This window comes from Diadema setosum, chromosome 10 (genome assembly GCF_964275005.1).
Source record: "Diadema setosum chromosome 10, eeDiaSeto1, whole genome shotgun sequence".
Classification (NCBI taxonomy): Eukaryota; Metazoa; Echinodermata; class Echinoidea; order Diadematoida; family Diadematidae; genus Diadema; species Diadema setosum.
Window position 1 is genome coordinate 15,262,411 of NC_092694.1, and position 21,255 is coordinate 15,283,665.

At 41.0% G+C, this 21,255-nt stretch overlaps 1 protein-coding gene across 1 annotated transcript in view; it reads left to right on the forward strand.

The window, feature by feature from the left end:
• The window catches only part of LOC140234306 (uncharacterized), a 126,106-nt gene extending 106,431 nt beyond the window's left edge, over nucleotides 1–19,675 (forward strand). Inside the window, exons 2-7 of the mRNA XM_072314369.1 lie at nucleotides 14,338–14,484; nucleotides 15,418–15,701; nucleotides 16,442–16,526; nucleotides 17,150–17,359; nucleotides 17,900–17,993; nucleotides 18,531–19,675. Coding sequence (XP_072170470.1) covers nucleotides 14,338–14,484; nucleotides 15,418–15,701; nucleotides 16,442–16,526; nucleotides 17,150–17,359; nucleotides 17,900–17,993; nucleotides 18,531–19,674 — 1,964 coding nt within the window. The 3' untranslated portion in view covers nucleotide 19,675. The remainder of the gene's footprint in view (nucleotides 1–14,337; nucleotides 14,485–15,417; nucleotides 15,702–16,441; nucleotides 16,527–17,149; nucleotides 17,360–17,899; nucleotides 17,994–18,530) is intronic.
• The last annotated feature ends 1,580 nt before the right edge of the window (nucleotides 19,676–21,255 follow it).

The following is a 21,255-nucleotide window of genomic DNA, read 5'->3' on the forward strand; positions in this document are numbered from 1 at the left end:
CAACATGGATAATCGTGTCATGGATGTCGATAGTGTAATTGTACATTCTGTTGATAAAAAGTGAAAATAAAGTTTGAATTTGAATTTGAATTGTAAATTCAGCCCTCAGATATCAAGGGCGTTTAGTAATATACAAACTACGTGTTACCACAAAGTCGCTTGTTGATTGATTAGCGACGGACCCAGATAACAACTTGCAAAACAACGTGAAAGACCAGTTACAATATATCAACCTGGATATTCATATCTGCCAACATTTTTCCACACCATATGGTGCAAAATATTCATGTTATTTTGGGTTGAGAGCTGATCGCTCTGATTTTCGTGTGCGAGAAATTTTCTAAATATGCAGTTCGTACAATTTCTTCTCTAATATTTCGAATCTAATTATTCTAGTTTCTCGCGATCAGACGAAGGCACGATTAGTTTTTCTTTACAGTTTAATCGTCGCACGAGGGAATCGTTCCTGATTTTGTTGATATTTATCATGATTTTTTTTTTCTGTTTGCAATTATGCGATCCTTTGCGGATTGTGTCTGTCACACGGGACCAAAATAAAATTGTGGTTGGCACAGATCGAACTGATTTTTAATTGGAGTTGGTTGGGTGTATTGATTTTTGTTTTCACAATACATGAATCCATACCTCACACGAAGCATGCTACCCCAACATTAATGAACAAGCGGCAGGAGATGTTTACGTCCACCCGCGGTCCTGGGAATACTATGCCAGGGCGTTCAATGTGGATCGATTTGTGTTGAATGCTATATGCAGGTGTAATTATCTTTTCTGTAATGAGACATTTCATATCATTCTCAATTTTATGGTACAATGTAAATAAGAGAAATGACTACGTCATTACCATATTTTACTTTGGGGCGATGTCGCGTCCTAACATTCTCTGATAATAGCAATTATTCTGTAAACATGTTGTGCACCAACAACAAAATAGCAACAACGAAAACAGCAAAACAAAATATGAAATGTACGTCAGTTATAATAACGACTGTGATTACAGTGATGAGACAGTTTAATCATGGATCTGCAACATGACCATAAGACCCTGCAGCCGCCCACTAGTTTGTTCGTGGGATATTAAAGAGCTGGTGGCTCTATTCAAGGGGATGGGACTGGTCTATCCATCGTTCATACACACATCTCATTGATTCGGGTGGTACCTGGCTCACTTCAGGCAAAAGAGGACATAACGCGCTGTAGTTGTGAACTGCCGAAGGCAGAAGATGGTCCGGGGGATAAATCACTCATCATACGTCAATATTCCCGCATCGCTGACGGAGTACACCATGTGTATTCCCTTTTTCTTTCCCCCCTCATGGGCGAGTCAATGTGATTACCATGTGGGGGAAATGGTGGAAATGTATTTCCTTGGAGCCAGAGCCAAACGATTATAACCATTTTGGGAGATGTCAATAATATGTGTATGGGAGTCAAAAGGGAAACCTAGGGCCGAATGTCTCAGCTGCTAGTCCTTGGTGAAGTGTCCCCAACCATTCATGGCTCTGTGCAGATTCACCACTCTTCTCCCTATCAATCTATCTACCTATCTATCTATCTATCTATCTATCTATCTATCTATCTATCTATCTATCTATCTATCTATCTATCTATCTATCTATCTATATATCAATCTTCATTTATTCATTTATATTTTGTTTCTTTCTTGTTGCCTTGCCTTTTATTTCTTTCTCCTTTTCTCCTTATGCTTTTCTTTTTTATCTTGGTGATGCTCTTCCTCTTCTTCTTCTTCTTCTCCTTTTCTTCTTCCTTTTTAGCCCTGTTTTTCTTCATTTTCTCTTCTTCCTTTTTAGCCCTGTTTTCCTTCATTTTCTGTTCTTCCTTTTTAGCCCTGTTTTCCTTCATTTTCTCTTCTTCCTCTTTCCAATCCTATCTCACTCCATGTATACGTTCTTGTTCTTCCCCCTCTCATTCTAAGTTCTTTCATGCTCACTGCTGCTGCTCATTGTAACTGATTTTATTGGTGCTTCAGTTTTTGGTCCTATATAGTGTAGGGCCCTACACACTGCCCTAGGAACTTCAGTCCACCGACTGCGGGTTAGGTCACTGGGCCAGTGTATTTTATGACTTTACTCTTTTCAACCCGTCGGGATAATTTGGCTGAAGTGTTTACCTAGTACTACATGTAGGCCTACTCACGACTCTTTAAAGGTCACCTGCACTGATACAATAAATGCTCTCTTGCTTTTCATAAGCGTTAATTTAGTGTTCGACTGAAATTTAACAATATTATTGTTCACAGCACATTATTTTATTGATACACGTTACGAAATGATAGACAGATTGAAATAATATGCAGTATATCCAATACATGTAATAAATACTCGAGTTTATCTTGCAGTAAGACTACGGCAATGACAATGTGTGTATAAACACACGTTGAGTTGACACGTTAACATGGCCACATGGTGACAGACACTACGACCTACTGAGAGATGTGATATGTTATAACGACGTTTAGGTGGAATGACCTGTTCCGACCGCTGCTAAAATGGGCAGTGTCATCGTCCGCAAATATTTACCAAATACTTGTTACACCGGCAGTCGGATTAATCTCTTGTTTATGATGGCTGTTAAAATGCGGAGGCATCCTGAATATCTACTTTTTCCCCTCTTTTTGTAGCAGGTGTATTTGGAAGGTGTTATGGAAAGGCGAATGTGGGTATCTTTCTAGAGTAAATATTGCCTCTTTGTACCCAATGGACACAAACGTTTCAAACAGACTTCAGGAAAATTGTGTATCAAGCACTGCTAATGTATACCACTGATAAAAAGGCTAGACCTACACATCTTAGGAACTGCTCCTCGATATGGAAACAAGCATAATTCAAGCAAACGAAATATTAAAAGCTGATGGGAGGAATGCGTTTGAGTGTTTCTGTTTGTGTCAGTTAATGTTTGATGGGTATGTTCGCAAGTGTAGGCCTACTGCGTTTTATATGTGTTGATTTTCTATTTCGATTGTTATCTTTCTTTTTCGTTCGAATCTTTGTTGAAGTGATTCGTGTAGGGATAATCAACGCAGTCATTTTATCATGACGTAGTGCTTACGTTCTTAGCCCCTTAAGTAATGATGAGCTGAGCAATCTAAAATGTATTCATCCGCGTAGATGGGATTAAATTTCCCCATTGTTTATGCTTAGTACTGTGTAGTTTGTAAATGCATCAGACCAACGATATACAAAGATTTCATGGACCTTACGCCGTGCCTTTTTTTTTTTTTTGCGTGTTATATTCGGTTGATCAAACACAGGTAATCGCACCCTTTTCTAACACTCGAATGACGTAAAATCGTACTATTGTTAAGGAGTCCGCAAGGACTTTGTTGCCGTTTGTGGCTTTGCCGTGATTAGCCTCTTTGTCATAATCTATCTGTATCCTACAAGAAATAAAGTTCAGGCAACGGCCAAGTGACCACTAGTAAGGCGTAGCGGCGGACCACCCTCGTCAACTCCATGTTATGCCACCTATCCCTCAATTTTTGTTACTGTTAGGTCGTCATTTTATGACCATCGTAAATCAAGAAGGCGATCAAATTCGTAATTCCCGCAGAATGTTGGCGATGAAATGACCAAAAGGTGCTGATAATGCCCTCAGAATGTGAGATGATTTTGTTTTGATAGTCAGTCGGCGCTCTGAGGGGCATGTGGTGATAGAGCGGTTGCGCCGTGACATTGATTTATGCTCGGCGTTCCACGGAGAGCACAATTAAAATACCATCGGAGTACAAACTTCGTGAGAATGTCGCCTATTCCCGATAGAGATATCGGAGCGCAACTTGATAAAGCACGCGCGGATTGTTTAGAAGAAATCGAGTCGGAACAAATTTCTTTTTTTTTTCTTCTTCTTTGTGATATTATTCGATGATTTTGAGATGGTTAAAGAGAAGTAGACACACAAACACAGACAGGCGTGTTCAGTATATGGTTGTATACAAAGAACCTCTTTGTCGTGTGATAAATATGAGGTGCTACCCTAAAAAAAATAGAGCAGTCGCCATTTTCTCGCAGGGGACAAACTGACTGAAATAGATCAGAGCGTCAAGAAGTTACGAAGTAGAAATCTTGGGACTGTGAGCTTAGGAGAGAGCATTCAATAACATAGATCTCTTTGTCTACTTCGAAATGTGTCGAAGGTGGGAGAAACTGATCTTTAGCTCCATAAATGGATTTATATTTAGCTATGCTATGATTCGCCCCCCCCCCCACCCTGCCGTGTGATTTGCTGAATGTATTTTCTGTTTTGTGCGAAGTTTCCTCTTCAGTTGTTGAAAAGGCCGCCGAGACTGGCGTATGAATTCGGCTCATTCCTTATGCCCAGTGAGCGGTGGACGTGCCTCATTGTTTGTGCACTCCTCTGCATTACCTCCCTGTTCCACAATATTATTTAGAGGCTGGTCTTTATACACAGATCCTTTTGTCTGATCAATAGATAATCCCTGTAAGAGCCTCGTTGAATGAAGAGACTTATATATAAACATTTTGGCAGCCAAAGTTTTCAGACAAACTGAACAGCTTTTAAAGTGCGCTTGGTGCTGACTTCTGCTGGTACCAAGCATGCACGGTGCTCGTCACCTGTAGTAGCTTTCTTCATACGAGATCACGATGACTGTGGCAGTCACGGAGAAACTTGCGGATTGATATTTTTTTTGAGATTATGTCAAGGATCAACTGATCGCCTGTCATCAGGGAAGATAGAAGTCTGTGAATTACCTTCTGTTTTTGTCAGATTTAAGGAATAGAAATGAGAGGCATGAACGATAACCGCCCTCCTGGTCGCTGTAAGTATATAAATGGTGTCAATTGATCGGAAAACTTTTATATGTTTTCCCATGAGATTTGATGGGTGTTGGGGTGTTCCAGTAATTTAGCATGTTTATAGAGTAACTGTGAACCACCACATCTCTTCTATACGAACACACTGAATATTGATATGCATAGATTAATCGTACTTTTCATGACATAACCTGTAGGCCTACATTACTCAGCTCGCACGTTGTGTCTTTCATTGGCAATAAATTGAATCACACAAGCAAAGAATGATGATGACAAATTTCTGTGATATCTCTATTGAACGTGCTACCAAGAATCACTGTCGTTTGAGAATCGCGGTTGTCATTTTCCATGGCATTTATGTATCAATCTTTATGATTACGATGTGTATCTGAAGTATTCATTCGATGGTTAATTATTAAGGTATAATGCATCAAACTGAAGGAGTAGGGCGTAATCGTCAGGTCACCATATACTATCGAGAAATCTGTGCTTAAATGATTTCCGTCGTTCTCCGTAACAAACACCATTTTAGAGGATAATAGTTCAAGTATGGATCTACTTTATTTAGCTTATCTACCGCGCTTGCGTCACCAATCCCAGAAGGTTCCATACCACCCATAAACGTGAGCCCTACTAAAGACGGGATTTCGTCCTCTCCTGTTTTTATTTTCGCTAACATTTTTGTTATTTTTTTTTTGTGATTGTGTATGACGGCGTGCGTGTGTGTGTGTGCTCGTGTACTTGTGTTTTGTCTCTTCAATTGCCCTTTCCCTTAGCAGAAATTGACATCATAAATTTCCTCTTGCCAGATCAGTGACCTCTTCTCTCATAGATTTTCATGGTTTTAAAGAGCCTCGTGATAGCTGAAATTGCTGAAGTCAGTGAAGAGTATTTGCTTACAGTCGACAGTCATGAACAAGTAATTTCTCTTTCTGAGTTTATCATTTGCCCGTCTCTAAACTTCTTTCATTTTCCGCATTCATTTTTTTCGTCATATCCTTATTGTTTTTCCTATAGTAGTTTTTGTCCTTATGAATGCATTGTCCTTTTTCTGGTTTCCTTTTCTTAAATCTTCTGTTTTACTTACCCTCACGCCCCGTGATGCTTTCTTCTCTCAGTTCATTTTCACACTTTATATGTTTTCTTCTCTCTTTCCTCTCATCATGGGGTCTTCTGGTCTTCTTCTCTTCAATAACCGTCTCCTTCCATCCCACCATCATGTCTTCTCATGTTCTCGTCTTGTCTCTTCTTTTTCTCCTTCATCTCACAACTCATCTGCTCTTTCATCTCCTCCTCTTCCTCCTCCCTCACATTTTTTTCTCCTCCTTTAAATTCTGACCAGCTTGTGCACCCGCGTTGCCGTCATTGGTAGATTCGGTGTTATTTTTGTGCAGTTACCTTGGTGATGGGCAGCGACGTTCGATGTTGTTTCAGAGAGCGAAACATGGGGGGGGGGGGGGTGAGGGAGATGTGATACTTGTCGATGAAATTCGAGTTCACTGACCCCAACATTGTTTTTGTTTTTCCGCCTTTATGATGGGTTGGAGGTGGGGTGCTTGGGTAATCGCCGTGGTTCACGGATGCTGTAGCTCCATCATTAGATACTGCGTGGCGAAAATGACTGTGCGCGACCTCTCGTGTTCGTAAGATGTCAGTGTCTCAGTTGAAAATATTTGCAGACATGAAAAAAAAAAAAACACGATATTGTTTTTTTTTTTATTCATTTTACACAATTTGACTTCTCGTTGGTGCATTACCCTATTCCATTTTGTCTGTCGCTTATCATTCACATGACTACCAAATATCATAATTTCATCGTAGCGTCAGAACATCACATATCATATTAGGAATACACGAACGTGTAGGCCTATATTACTGATACAACACAATATGTAGAATGTAGTAATGGTGATACCGCAACACAGTCCCGTTGCCAACACGATGTGAGATATCGATAAAGTCGCTAACTACAGCTAGGACGCGCTTCGTAGGTGATGAACAGATTCATTATGAAATTTGTAGTATTAATGTATGGAAAGGTTTAGGTAATAGGCCTATGTAGTTTGATTCATCTGAAATCTCTACAACCGCCATCTGTGATGTATATTACATTTTATTTGATTTTTATCATTCCTTTTTCTTTGACCGCAATGTCTTTGGAAAAAGTGAACAAAAGCAATCGTGAGTTGAAAAGTGGGCAATAATAAGACACAATCCATCCCTATTGACCGCAAACTGGAACCATCGCGATTCCGTGAATAAATGACTTATTTTCTGAAAGAACTGTGCCGTGACATCACTAAAGTGCCCCTCTGAGTGCCTGCTCCGGAATAAACAAGTTTACTGCTTTTTTCCCCGTCCCCTTTTTCTTCTTTCCTTTCTGAAAGACACACTTGTTACGTCGTGTTTGTCTGTCAGCGGTGTCTAATATTTTGGGAGATTTGCAGCGTTTACGGCAGTCTTGTTTTCAGACAATGGAAAGCCACAAATACCTTTTTTTTTTCTTTCTTTCTTTTTTTTTTTTCGTGCCAGCCGGGGTTTGAGCTCCAATCCGATTAGTGCAGTGAAAGGGTGGAAAAAGGATAATGTCAAAAGAATGTCCAGGGTCTATCTCTTTACTATCTGGTACGCTTATCACTCTGGATTCATCTGATGCGCTTTAGGTCATGTGTTCGTCGTTTCTGTATCTTATCTATGTTTCATAATCTCACCCCCCCCCCCCCCCCCCGTATTAAAAGTGTCAGCCTTGTTATGGCGTTTAAAGTGACTTTTTTTTTCCCCAGCCTCTAATAGGCATGTGCTGGGGCGTTACCAATAGGTAGTCCACAGCACCATAGTTGCAGTAGCCAGTACGCTGCATTAACATGTTTAATGCTTCCACACATGACGTGTGTAGGCCTACATGAAAGAACCACATACATGTAGGGCCTACATGGTAGGCCCTATATTATCAGGTAGGCACCTATATCGTTTTTTGTCTTCGTGTTGCAAGTCGCATAAAGCAATTTTAAAGCAGCATACTGGCTACTGCTCTTGTGCTGTGGAGTGTCCCAGAATGCCTAAAATATCAGCCTTGGATAAATTTTCGTTTCAGTCTCTTCTTCCCACATTGTCTTCGTGAATGGTTATATCTCCCCGGCACTAATTCTGTTATTGTTGTTTTTGTTGAGAATTGACACTCACAGATTCAACCGATTCACCTTTGAATTGACTGCAGGGAAATGCTACTCCACTAACAATTAGTCATTGATATTGTCAACGCCCGTGAGATGCGTATTCAAAGTTAAGTGTTTAGCCGCCTTCTGTGCAAAACATGTGACATGGTTACCCCCATTTCAGTTTCCACCTCCTCCATAAAAGTCACGGGGTATACCGTGTAGGTTGGTGAAATTCCATGGCGCAAGAGAAAAACCACCGTTCCACTTTGTGGCTTGTCCTGCACTGAGCTGCACGACCCTGGCTGGAGATCGGATTCCGATGGCGGGGGATTACCTTCTGAATTCATGCCGATTTCTTTGAAGGGAAGCCCGTCATGCCCCGTAGATCTTGCAGGACTATAATAGAGAATGATTGAAAGACTACAAAGAAGAGATAGGGAATTTTGTATACCGCGCTTGCCAATATAGAGCACATTTTGAGCCCAATACGTATTTCAACGTCGCCATTAGTCTAGTTTGGCACGTCACTGTAATTGTGCACAGATTCCATATTGTCTACTCATTGGGGCTGACGAACCATATTCTATTCACAATATTCTGCCATTTAAAGGCATAATTTACCATTTGCAGATGAAACAAAAACCCAGCATTAGTGCTTTAAAATGGTTGTAAAATGTGAGTTAGGGATAGAAACAACCTCTGTAAAGAATTGAATACGTATAATTGATGCCAAGTATTGCTAAATACACAAAATGTGAACAATAATTATAATAAAAATGTTTCCAGACTAAACCGTCTACAGTTATGGTTTATTCAGAAAAAAAAAACTGATATCTCCTTATATTTTAAGCTTTATTGCAAACATTTTATATGGTATAGGATGATTTTGTAATACAACAGACCTACAAATAGGGCCTATGCATTGAATGTGATATCTTATTTTTTTTTTTAATCACTGCTCCCAAAGGTAAACTGGACTTTGATATACTGATATTTTGAAATCAGATGAAAATTTTGGGGAAAAAAAAAATAAGTATGTGACAAGAAAAAAAAAGAAGAATTAAGATCATCTTTCAAGAAGAGGGAGTCGACATTACAGGGTGAAATGGTGAAGAGAATAAAAGATACAACTGTTATAGCGGGGGAAAAAGAGAATTGATATCTACATTAGAGTGAGTAGAACATGCAGACTGATGGAATGATAAAGGTAGAACATGGAAGAGGAGGAAGAAAAGGAGGGGGAATCAGAACTCAACGCAAACAAATTTATATCATTTTTTCCTGATTTCAGATCGAAGAACACGACGCAACAAGATTTCTTTTTCTTCTTTTTTTTTTCTCATTTTGGCGTCCATCAGTGAGCGTCCCCAGTTTTCAAGTGCATGCACTCGGCCGTCGAATGTTGATTCTGTCGCACACACGATATCGAAAAGACTTGTGGGGGTACGGCCGGTCCGCCCTGTCCGATCCGGCCGGAGATCTCGGTGGGATTTCGAGTAGCAGGGAAGCCTTGTTCTGCCGCCCCGCTGAGTTTGGTGAAGTTTTTGAAAAATAACCCATGATAAAGTCCTTCAGAAAGAGACGTCAGACGTTGTCAAAATGTAGACTTATTTGTTTTCTCTGTACTTGTGTACCGCTGTCGTGTATATTTGAACTATCGAAGTTATATTCGTTACCACTGACGATGTTCCATTTATTCTCAGTGGATGTGCTCTATTCTCTGTCTGTCTTTCTGTCTCTCTGTTTCCTTGTAAGTATCGACTCCATCTGCCTGTCTTGAAATACATAATTGGACTCTTTTTGTTTGTTTTTTATTATTATTATATTCGTTAAGCTCCCTCTTTTTTCTTCCTTTTTTTTTTTCCTTCTTTTCGTTTGTGTATCTCCGTGTCTTGCCAAGCCTGCCAAAAAATCATACCCAGGCCTGTCCGCTTCCTAGACATGGTAGAAGTAACTTTGCCTTTAAGTATGACTCCAACGGCTTAGGTTTACATTGTACGTCGAGTGTCTTATTCGAGACTTAATTCTAATCAGCTGCTAGGAAAGATGAAAACGCGAGGAGAGTTGTTCCTGTATGATCTAACCTGCAGCCATGATGTCTCGGGCTCGAAATCATTGATATGATAGCAGTGCCAATTCACTGAACGACATTCTATCTCTCACACTGACTGACACACACAATTCATATTGGTATAGCTAACGAACACCGATGTCTTGAATGAACGACGGACAGCTGAGCTCTTCGCACGCAATGACGTGTTCTAGATCCGCATTGCAAATGGAGTCGTCCACCTGACGAATATCAAATTAATAAGTTCATTTCTAATAACGTCTCCTTTGCGGGTTTCATTCATCCTTCCTGACAGACACGAGGATTAATCCAAATTATGATTATTATTCTGCATTGACGCTCTTCTGTATTTCTTTGGCTTGTCGGCTCGCTTGAACTTCTAGCATTTTTTTTTTCTCTCCCGCTCCCTTTCCCCCTAACGATGCCTGATCCAATTTTGTCGAAAGCAAAGCCGAATGCTATGAGAAATGATTTTTATCAATAAAGACGTCTGGAACAATTACCGCTGCGGGCGCAATTCCGTGTTGGCCAGATGAAACAACGGCTTTGTGGGCGTACGTCGTGTCTCAAAACGACCCTCTCAATGGCACGAACTGTCCCGTAATCCAGTTTTCGAGTGCTCGCTGGCGAGCACGGGGCGTGAGTACCCGTTCGGGTAGGGCGATTATTTCCTAAAGAGGAAACGACCTCCTAATTTGTTTGTTAATGCTTTGATTTCGACTGTAATAGTTTCAACAAACAGTGGTCGAGACGGTCGATAAATAAGGTTGTAAGTATCACATATAAGATCAACTATCACGTTTCATCTTTTTTTTTTTTTTATATAGTCACTGCATTTTGGAATCCATCTAGTTTTGAACTATAAAGCACTTTTAATTCCTCTTTCACGAGTCCTGTTGCTTCCTTGTTACAGTTTTTTGATTGTTATTAGAGGCTATTCTCAAGTCAAGACTAACCGACTCAAACTCATTAGACCTGGATCGATATCCAGAGGCATATTCTGATAAAAGTTGAAGTAATATTCAATGATTGTCAAAACGATATCCTCCCCCCTCCCCCCCCCCCAAAAAAAAAGGGGGGGGGGGGGGAGAAAAGGAGAAGGATAGAAAAGAAGAAAGCCCACAATGTGGCCCGGGACAAAGCCATTTAACATGTTAAGCGTTCACGAATACTTATGAAGCGGACAACTTTATACATCATGCTGTCACAACAGCCGAGTTCCGCCGAGGGGGAGGTAATGGTCTCGCTATTTCTTGCCATAATTAACTTAAAATGCGCGGGGAACAAAAGATTCGAAAGCTGCAGAGGGGGCAAAGAGGGAGGGACGGGGGAGGTTATACCTGGCAAGGCGTAAGGAACCTGATTAACCCCAACCCTATGCCAGCGCCCCGGAATGAAATAACACTCTTAAAAAACTAATGTGATATTGTTATTGCGACCTCAGCGTTGAAGCCGGGCCCGAGTCCTCAATCACACCGGTGACAAGGCCTGTGGCAGACAGTGATACATTTGACGGAAAACTGTGAAAAACACGAAGTGCGTAAAACCTTGGTCCTCATCACTTTGAAAATCTTCTCCTCTCTTTTTTTTTTTTTAAATGCCAATTTGCCACCTCGTTTTTCCTCCATCTTCCCCCTACCCCCTCCACCTCCTTTGTGCTTTTCCCCCTGCTCGCGAGGTTTTCGCAGGTTGTTCAGGTAACTCCCTCTAAATTATGATTTTTTTTTTTTTATTACTTCCAATGTCTTTCACTTCTCTTTTTTTTTTTTCATTTCCACCTTCTCTCTTATTTTTGGGCCTCGGGGATCTTGGCAATTATTATTTATGATCGTCAAATCTGACGTCTCGAATGGTATTCTTAAAAAAAAAAAGAAAAAAAAAACCTTTGTCATTTTTCTCCTGTTTATGAGGGGGTGGAGACATGAATTTACTTTTACCCTCTACCTTTCCCCATCCCTTTCCTTACTCTCTGCTGTGGGAAAAGAACAGAAATCCTTCAGGTCACTGAGGGGTTCTTTGTTCGCTGTAAAATGAAAAAAAAAAAAACAAAAACGAGAGTTGTTGCCATGACTATGAGTGCAGACTGCCAATTAAAGAAGACGGAAAGAAAAGAGGAGATGAAAGAAGAAGGAAGAGAGAGAGAGAAAAAAAAAGAGGGAAAAGGGGATTGATATCAACATTTATAGGGCTCTAAATGTTGTCTAAAAATAGTGCTGGTATGCCAAGTGATTTTACACTACAAATCCTTCTAAGCACTAACTATCCATGTTCGCTGTTGAGTAAAAGAGACGAAAGTGAAAAAACAAAACAAAAAACGGTATATGAATTTCATTTTATTTCATTCGTTGTCTTGCGAATCACAACAACCGAATCGCTACCTATATTTACCCCCGATAACCTTTATGGTTTTTGCGACAATAATGCCCTCAGTTAATATCACATATCAGAACATTACTTCTGCTTGTCAGGTGCATTGAGGGTGCGTCCACGCGTTGCCATAGCAACTCGGGGTCCGTCAATAATGCGGCTTGGCTGTGTTTTGGGTGGATGGATAGTTAACGCTTGACGTCAAATGTATTGGCGATGGATGACGGATATAGGTGCCGCCGTCTATATCGGGAATACTGCCAGTATTATTATCTTTTATAGCTAATCGGAGTGGGTAGAGGAAAGCGACAATAAGTTACACAATGAACACTCAATCTATAAATCAGAACCTTGGGGAAGATATAATAATCTTAAGCCTGATGATACTTCATTATTAGATAGTGATATCAGTCTCACAAAAGTATTAAAGCAGATTGGCAACTCACTGCAGTTCGTTTTCGCACGAGCACTTAAAATGAAAAAGAAAATACGTATTTTGAACCGTGTATATAACATAATGTCTTCCTTTATCTATTTGTTTAACCATCTGTTTTTAGGTAAGCTTCGTGTTTTTGTGTGCTTATGATTGCGTGTGTTTATGTTGAAGATGGGTTGACGTTTGTCGATATAGATGGTGATTGTGTAATTCATTCGTACAAAGACGTGAACCTCCGATCATTGCAAGCACTTTGCATACGACAATCATTTTGTCACTCTTGCTTAGATAGTGTTTCTTCAAGCCACTGGGAAAGAAGATATTCTTTTTCACTCTTGCCGTTTGTGCTCAGTTTATGGAGTCCGTAATGAAGCCCGTGTATGATGTGAGAGCGAAAATGATGGCATGGCATTATATATAGCCAATGCTGTACGCGTGTGATTGCGTCCATTGGAAAGATTTTTTTTTTTTTTTTTTTGTGTGTGTGTGTGTGTATATATTGTGTGGGCATGGTACCATCATAATTATTCACCTTACATTCCCTTCACCACTGGAATGATGCAGAGAGAGACGCGTAATGCGTTCGAGATGGTGTCGACTGAAGCATTACAAATGACACCACGCAGCGAGCTAGGCGCTTTAATTGGGAGATTGAGCGAGCTTTTGTGCGCTTCTCTTTCAAACAGTTCCAGTCGCAGATATAATCAAATTCCGAACCATCTCAATAATGCTCAGGGGGGAATGAGAAAAGACTTGCAAGTCTTTCAATATTCCCTAGGCGTATCCGTGAGGGGACTGCAGCTTCCCCCGTCCACTTGTTAATGTTGCGTTCGCCATCATTACGCCACGAAGATAATTCGTGGTAGTTGGTAGGTAACCAATGACGATGAAAACATGATGCGCAGATGACGCAAGGTGGCGCTGTGACATAATAATGAAGGACTCGGTCAGTCTGTACTTCCCGATAGCGTTTTTTTTTTAAGACGGCACAGATTGGGGCATGGCGCGTGTTAAACCTATGGGAAAAACGTTGGGTTAGGGTTATTGGTTATGGTTATGGTTAGGGTTAGGGTTAGAGTTGGGGTTAGGGTTAGGGTTAGGGTTAGGGTTTGATGGTTAGGGTTAGGATTAGGATTAGGGTTAGGTTTAGGGATAGGGTCCCCGATAGATTTTTAGTTTCCCCAATCTGTGCCGTCTAAAAAAAAACACGCTTCCCGATACAACTCCTACAAACTGCTTTGTCTTATGGGAATTTCATGATTGAAAGCGATGTCTTCCTTAATCACCAATTATAAGATATCAGACAATTCCTTAAAGCATTTGAGCTAACCAGAGCTGTATCCTTTCTTCAACAACGTTACTCTGTACACGGCTTTTCCTCTGTAGAATGTCGATTGTAATTGTTCACTTCATTACACTTCATTACAATTGAGCATCATTTCACTTTACAATAATCATTCTCTTTGTCACTTTGATTTTTTTTTTCCTGTACAGTGCTCTTCTTCTGCAACTTCGAGAATGACTGTGCAAACGCCATCGTGCAAGAACGCAACGATGAGATGGACTTCGAAGTCGGGCACGGATGGCAAGGAGAGTGGAGCACAGGGCCGGAGGTCGATCACACCTTTAAAAATAGCAGTGGTGAGCACCATTCTTCCCTTAATCTGTTATTGTGCAAATTTTGATTAGTTGTTTAATGCTATAATAAAGATATTCGTAGAATAGTGAATGATGGTAATCCAGGGCGGTAGAGCGTCTGCCTTACGATCCCAAGAACCTCGGTTTGATTCCCGGGTCCCACTGAGCAATGTTGTGTATTATAATCATACCGAGTGGTCCCCTCTAGTAAGAGGCGAAACACTCTGTCCCAGCCTGGGATAGGTAACAAAATGGAGGTACCGTGAGCGTGTGTTAGAGTCAAAACTCGTGCACGTACAAGATTCTGCCCCAATTATTCTTCGCAAAGAGCAGGGTGTTTAACCCAGTGAATTGGTTCTGCCTTTTTACATCCAACTGGAACCAGCTATGAAAGACCAGCTATTATTGCAACTGAATGAAATGGGCTATCTAGCCGTCTTCTCAGATGGCAGTTAAACAGACAGACAGACAGACAAACAAACAAACAAACAAACAAACAAACAAACAAACAAACAAACAAACAAACACAGGAAATGTGATAAAGGCATGTGAGACAAGTGTCTGTAACACGAGTTAACTGCGGAAGACATTTCTGTTTTTTCCGGAAGGAAAAAGATCACTTCTTGACTCATTGGAAACACAACAGGAAATAATATGCTGTAGTTTGTTAGACCTCTGATGCAAATACTATGGGACTTCTACGTCACTACTACCATGGTCTTGGCTACCACTTCTAAATCCCCACAAGAGAGCCATGGTAACTTAATATAACTCGCTGGCTCTCAAACTACAATACTTTGCTCTTAAAGTTCTCGACTTTTCTTGCACCCTTTTTCATCTAGGCGTGGATACCATAGATTACTAATCATAACTCTTTTTGATAAGAAAACGTCTCCATTGAATTGTTTCATTTGATTTTTTTTATTTCTTCCCTAGGCAACTATTTTTTCATCAATGCCAACGCGCCCGGTGTTCGCCAGGGCTACAGGGCGGTCATCACGCTCCCGATGGACCCGCGCCGCTTCCGCATGGGACAGGGGGAGCTGAGCTTCGCCTACCACATGTACGACGGGTACGGGTCCCGCAACAACATGGGCACACTGAGCGTGTACCTGCTGTGCGACGGGGAGTACAACCGGACGTGGTCGGTGGACGGCAACCAGGGCGAAAGTTGGCACCAGGTGGTCATACCACTGGAGTGCTCCGGCGAACCTGTTAAGGTAATAAATACATTATATTTGTACTATATTTATTGCATTTATTGTTTGTAGTAACTTCGTATTTTTCTGTTTTGCTATGTTCTTTTGCTCAGTTTTGTCTAATTCTGTTTTTCTCTAAATTTAATCATAATCCTAATAATTTCACATCATTTCATTTTATTATTCATATCCAAACAATACGAAATTATTGAAAAATGAAAATGAAGATTTGTACAAGAAAGTGAACTGGCGTGAATCAAGTGCAAAAGCAAATGATAATAATACAGTATATTGGCAATAGGAAAACAAGTGTAACAATTATGATTAATGATATTTTATTTTGCTATTATTGCCCTGTTATCATAAAGAGTTTAGTAGATGTGGATCGAGGGGAGTGAGTAAGAACAACCCGCAGTGATTTCAGCAGGGACCCTTGTTTTCAATATTTTGTACTGTGACATGGAAACGGAATAAAACAACGAATACAATATTCATTATGTAACGTGAAACAGAAGAAATCGACCACTTGAAGTAACAAACATATTACCATATTCTCCAAGAATTCATTGGAATACTGCCACCCACAATAATGTGGATGGATGCACAAATAATATTTCTATAGCTATCACCAACGTTTCTGATGATTGTAGTTTGCAATCCGCGTTATGAGATCTGCATGCCATGATTATAATAATTTCTATGTGTAACGTTTACTCTAACCTTTGCTCATGATAGTTTACACTTGATTCGCTTTATCATAGGTATCACTGGAGGCTATTCGAAATGGCGTGCAGAGTGACATCGTGATCGACGATATCAAACTCGTCGACATCTTCGAGGGAGATCGTAAGTACTTAGATCTCTCGTCCAGTGGATTTGTGTTAGTTATTTTGATTGCGGTGATGACACTGGCAATATGTCAGTGGAAAAGGACATAATAAACAGTGAATATAAAAAAAAAAATAATGATGATTTTTAATTTGGGCTCTTGTCGAGGGAGATGTGGTATACATTTCTTTCATTGATCATTATGGAAGAGTTCGACAGAAAAAAAAAGCAACGAAAACGATTATTATCATTTATGACTACCCATTAACAAATGACGAAATGATAACGCGTGTGCATACTCATGGATCGTACCCGTTTGCCTTCAAATGATGTTGCTATTCTTTCTACAACAGTGTTAAAGTTCTTTGAATGCCTGTTTTTTGGTTGGATAGGCAACAGTGCGGAGTAAATGAACTGCAACGAAGACTGCACAAAAAAAGTGAATTCGTGCACTCCCTGCACTCTGTCAAGATTAGATTAATGATAAGAGTTATTCTAACAAGATAGAAACTTAAGGAATAATAAAATATGTCTCGATTTTCATGTAAGAAAAGAATACAGAATTCCTTCACAGGGTAAGTGCGAGTTTAAGTAATTTGTGTTGTTTTTTTATTGTTGTTTTTATCTCCTTACTAACGTAGCTCCGCTACCCGCGACGGAAATCTCACGCTCTGAGCTGCCACAGTCATCCAGGAGCACGCCCTCAACGTCGAGAGGGGGAGGAGGACTCTCTGGCACGCCGCTTTTGACGGGCAATCCCAACCAGGGTGGGACCTCGGGTCAAACGGTCCTCCCCGGGGGGACAGGGAGCATCACCCCGCCCCCTATAGGCAACCCCAACAACGGTCTAGGTGCGTTGGTTTGCGTTAATAGATAACAGCCTCCCTGCTTACCCTGTCGTTCGTTTCTCCTCTCTCTTCATTTTCATTTTCCCCCTATTAATCCAATCTCTTCATCCCCCTCTCTTTATTCCTTTTTTCCTCTCTTCAAAACTTATGGGTCTGTTTTCTTTTTCTCTTTGTTTCTTTGCCTTTCTGTCCTGGAATCTTCGTGAGTCTTATTTGATTAAATATTAATTCTTTAAACAGAGTGGGGATATGCTGTAATAATTGTTCTTCATCCGTAAGTTATAGCATCAGGGTTTATCAGTGGACTAACATGATTCAAACGGAACATGCAACCAATGATAAATATCGATGTCCTCGTTTTAACTCATAACCGGTTCGCATGCTATTTTGTCTTTCCTCTAATCAATGTTGCATGATGGGACATAACAATAACACATTTCATTGCGTTTGTTAGTGTCAGTACGTTGATACTGATATTGAAACTATGTATATTCTGAGTTTGTCATGTTTTTCCTCCTGTTATTTTTCTTTCTAAATTTACAGGAATGGATATCATCATTCCAATTGCAGCCGCTGCTCTGGTGGCGTTAATTCTCATCATCATTCTCATTCTGGTGTTACTGTTCACCAAACGCAAGTAAGTTATAAGTCTTCATGTGTCTTAAATTTTGTTGTAAAAGCTTGTGGCTAGCCAACGTAATCATCAAAATCCCGTGTGTGTGATTTTTGTTTTTTGTTTTTTGTGTTTGTTTATATATCATTAATTGTTCTCGTTAGATATCCTTATTTCACCTAAAACAGTGTATTTCTCAGTAGATGTTGCCACGTAATCGGGATAAATCTGTGATGCAAAGAAGGATGCAGGGATGGAAAATTTGGATTATTCATTCATATTGTCTGATGTCTATGATAGATCTGAATATGACTGTATTCGCGCGTATTCTTATCGAATGAAGGAAGAATAATTATGAACCTTGATCACTACCTCATATATCATTTTCAAGCATCAGAAGAGGATTACTTTCTTGTCAGTACGAATGATAATTGAATATGGTTAGGGCATTCAAACATCGTTGTGTCGTAACCCAAAAGCGTCACTATAATGGATGTTGATGGAGATGCTTCACTGCGAGTGATTAATCGTTGTTCCTCCTGCCCTTAATTGTTACTGCAGGAAAACCAAGAAGACTGGTGAGATGGCGGAGCCACCGTTACAACTCTATGAGGATAACATCTTCGAGACCTCACCGGACCGGAAGTACGAGTCCCTCCAGGGCCCTCTGTCCAATTCGGACAGAATCTACGAAGAGCTCCAGCACAAAAAGTCCCCGCACGCCGACATGCGACGTAACGGCGGTCCCCACACGCACGCGCCCTACCAACATGGGGCGAGGATGAATGGACACGTGCCACCCGCAATGCGACGCAGTATGCCAGAGCTGGGCGACAACTTCTACGACCGCATCAACGACCGTATCCACCACGAGCCCATGCAGACCCACGTCAACGCCCACGTGCGGAACGACAACAACCATAACAACTTCATCGATCGCAGCCAGACGTATCATCCTAGCAGGGTCAGTTACCATAGCAACGTGGAAGACCATCCCTACTTCACTCTAATGCCTGATGTGGTGTCATCGACAGCCTTCCAAGATGACCGCATCGTGTTCGACATCCCACCGCCCCCGTCTTCCACTCCTCCCCCATTGCCGCCGCCTCCTCGAGAGTACGACTACGGTAGACCATTGCAGGGAGCCATGCCCCTGGACGAAGGAGACATTCATGACTTAAATGAATATCATGATGTGCAGGATGTCGAGCCTCGCCGACCGAGGTCAATGAACTCCAATTTTGATGACGAGGACGACTTTGGTCGGCATCGCATGGCTGTCGACCTTGACGTGGAAGGGGACAGAGGATATCAGATGGGAAGTGATCTTAGGTTGAGTAGAGATACAGACATCAGCGCCCACATGGATCTTGATTTCGATATGGACGTCGACATGCGAATGTCCGCAGACGGAGACATTGACATCCACAGTATGGACACGTTGGAGGTTGCCAGGGCCTTCGATAGGGGACGCGATCGCCGGAGCCGCGACATGGAGCTTGAGCGAAACCTCGACCACCCCTCCCGGTACGGCGCAGCCGTGGGTGGAGTCGACAGGAGAATGAATTCGAGAAGGGACTACGACCTCGAGAGCGATTCTAAAAACTACCAACATTCTCCGTATAACCACCACATAGACGAGGATCCGCAGGGCCACATAAGGATGGTCAATCTGAACTACTCGCCCACAGGGGTCCATGTATAACACGTACTTCTCACCCACCAGCCGTTCTAGTTCAGAAAACAGACACGGACAGTGACGACTCGATTTCATGTATTCTTACCCCAAACGTTGATGGCGTGCTTTATGATGATCTCTTCGAGTGCCCATGTCTAGACGAGTTCAATGGGGCAACAATTCCGTGATAGGACTCTACGTCGCAGATCTTTCACTTTGCAACGGACATTCGGGATGTACTGTTTGCCGTGGCCTTTTCATGCATGTTGAAACTCACAGAAACTGACTACCCGCAGTTTGCACGGACACACTGTAGGTTGAGTCAGTCTTAACAACCTATGTAGCACAAAACAACTCTCTCGTAAACGCGCAAATATATGAATCTGTCCGTTTCACTGTTTCAGTAAATAGCTGCCTACTGTTTTAAATGGAAACATGGCTTCGCTCAATGAAGCACAACTAAACAATGTAACCATTTTTTATATGTATGTACCCAGTACTGCGAATATGCGCTGATCTCTTTTTTATGCACCGCGTAAGATATGCAAGAATGGAGTTGGGTTAAACATTTGACACATATATTCACTAATTATAGTCAATGGAAGAAGAGTTTCTCACTTTCACGATAGCACACTATATTATTCTCTTAATAATGCCTTAATACAATGCAGTCGGTATGACGAATCAACTTGCGTGGCTCCACCTCCGCGAGGCTGAGTTTGAATTAAGACAGGGTGTGCACGTACTGTATAGAACTGCAAAGATTATAGTTGCCAAGCAACTGTGGCAGTAAGACGCACGTACCCTGTTGGTTTGAGTCACGTGACTTCATCGCAATATTATTACTATGTCATTATTTTTTTTTATGATACTTCTTGTACTGGAGTACGCAGACTATGAAAGCAGCCGTTGAGATTCTGTCAATTTATGACAATACAATGGAGCGCGGTTATTCTAACATCATAACGGATATTGCATGAGGATTGGTATACATCTGCTTTTATCTATGATCTTTAGGCTGTGTTGGTTGAAGAAAAAAGCAACAAGCAACCACACGAAGAAACAAGCAAAGGAGCAAGAGTATATTGTTTGGTGGTTTGAACAGTGAAAGGAGGGATTAGTTATGAGGAAACAGTGTATGGATGTCTTTAGACCAGCATTGACCAGTAGAGGTCAAAGTTCATTTTACTGGTGCGATGTATAATATGACCATTTTTTTTTTTTTTCACGGAGAGAGGGAAGATTGAATCTTCATAAGAATATTGTATTATACGCAATTACTTTTGATACACAGAGATATTTCTTCGACATATTTTTCATTACCTATATCGATATGAAAAGCACTAAAAAGATGACATTTATGATAATGGTGATTGGAAATGGTGGTTGGATATGTTGTGAAAAGACAATTAGCTTGTCATGTTGTCTTTAGATATGAGCTATGATTACTGACGTCATAATAGATGATACAAGGCAGCACAGACAAGCACGCTTGGGTGTTTTCATACTAGACTCAACTATGTCGTGGTTGTTTCAAGAGACGAGGAGAAGAATTATGTCTCGTAATTACAGGTGAAGTCTATGGGACATTGTTTTCTTTAAGATGTA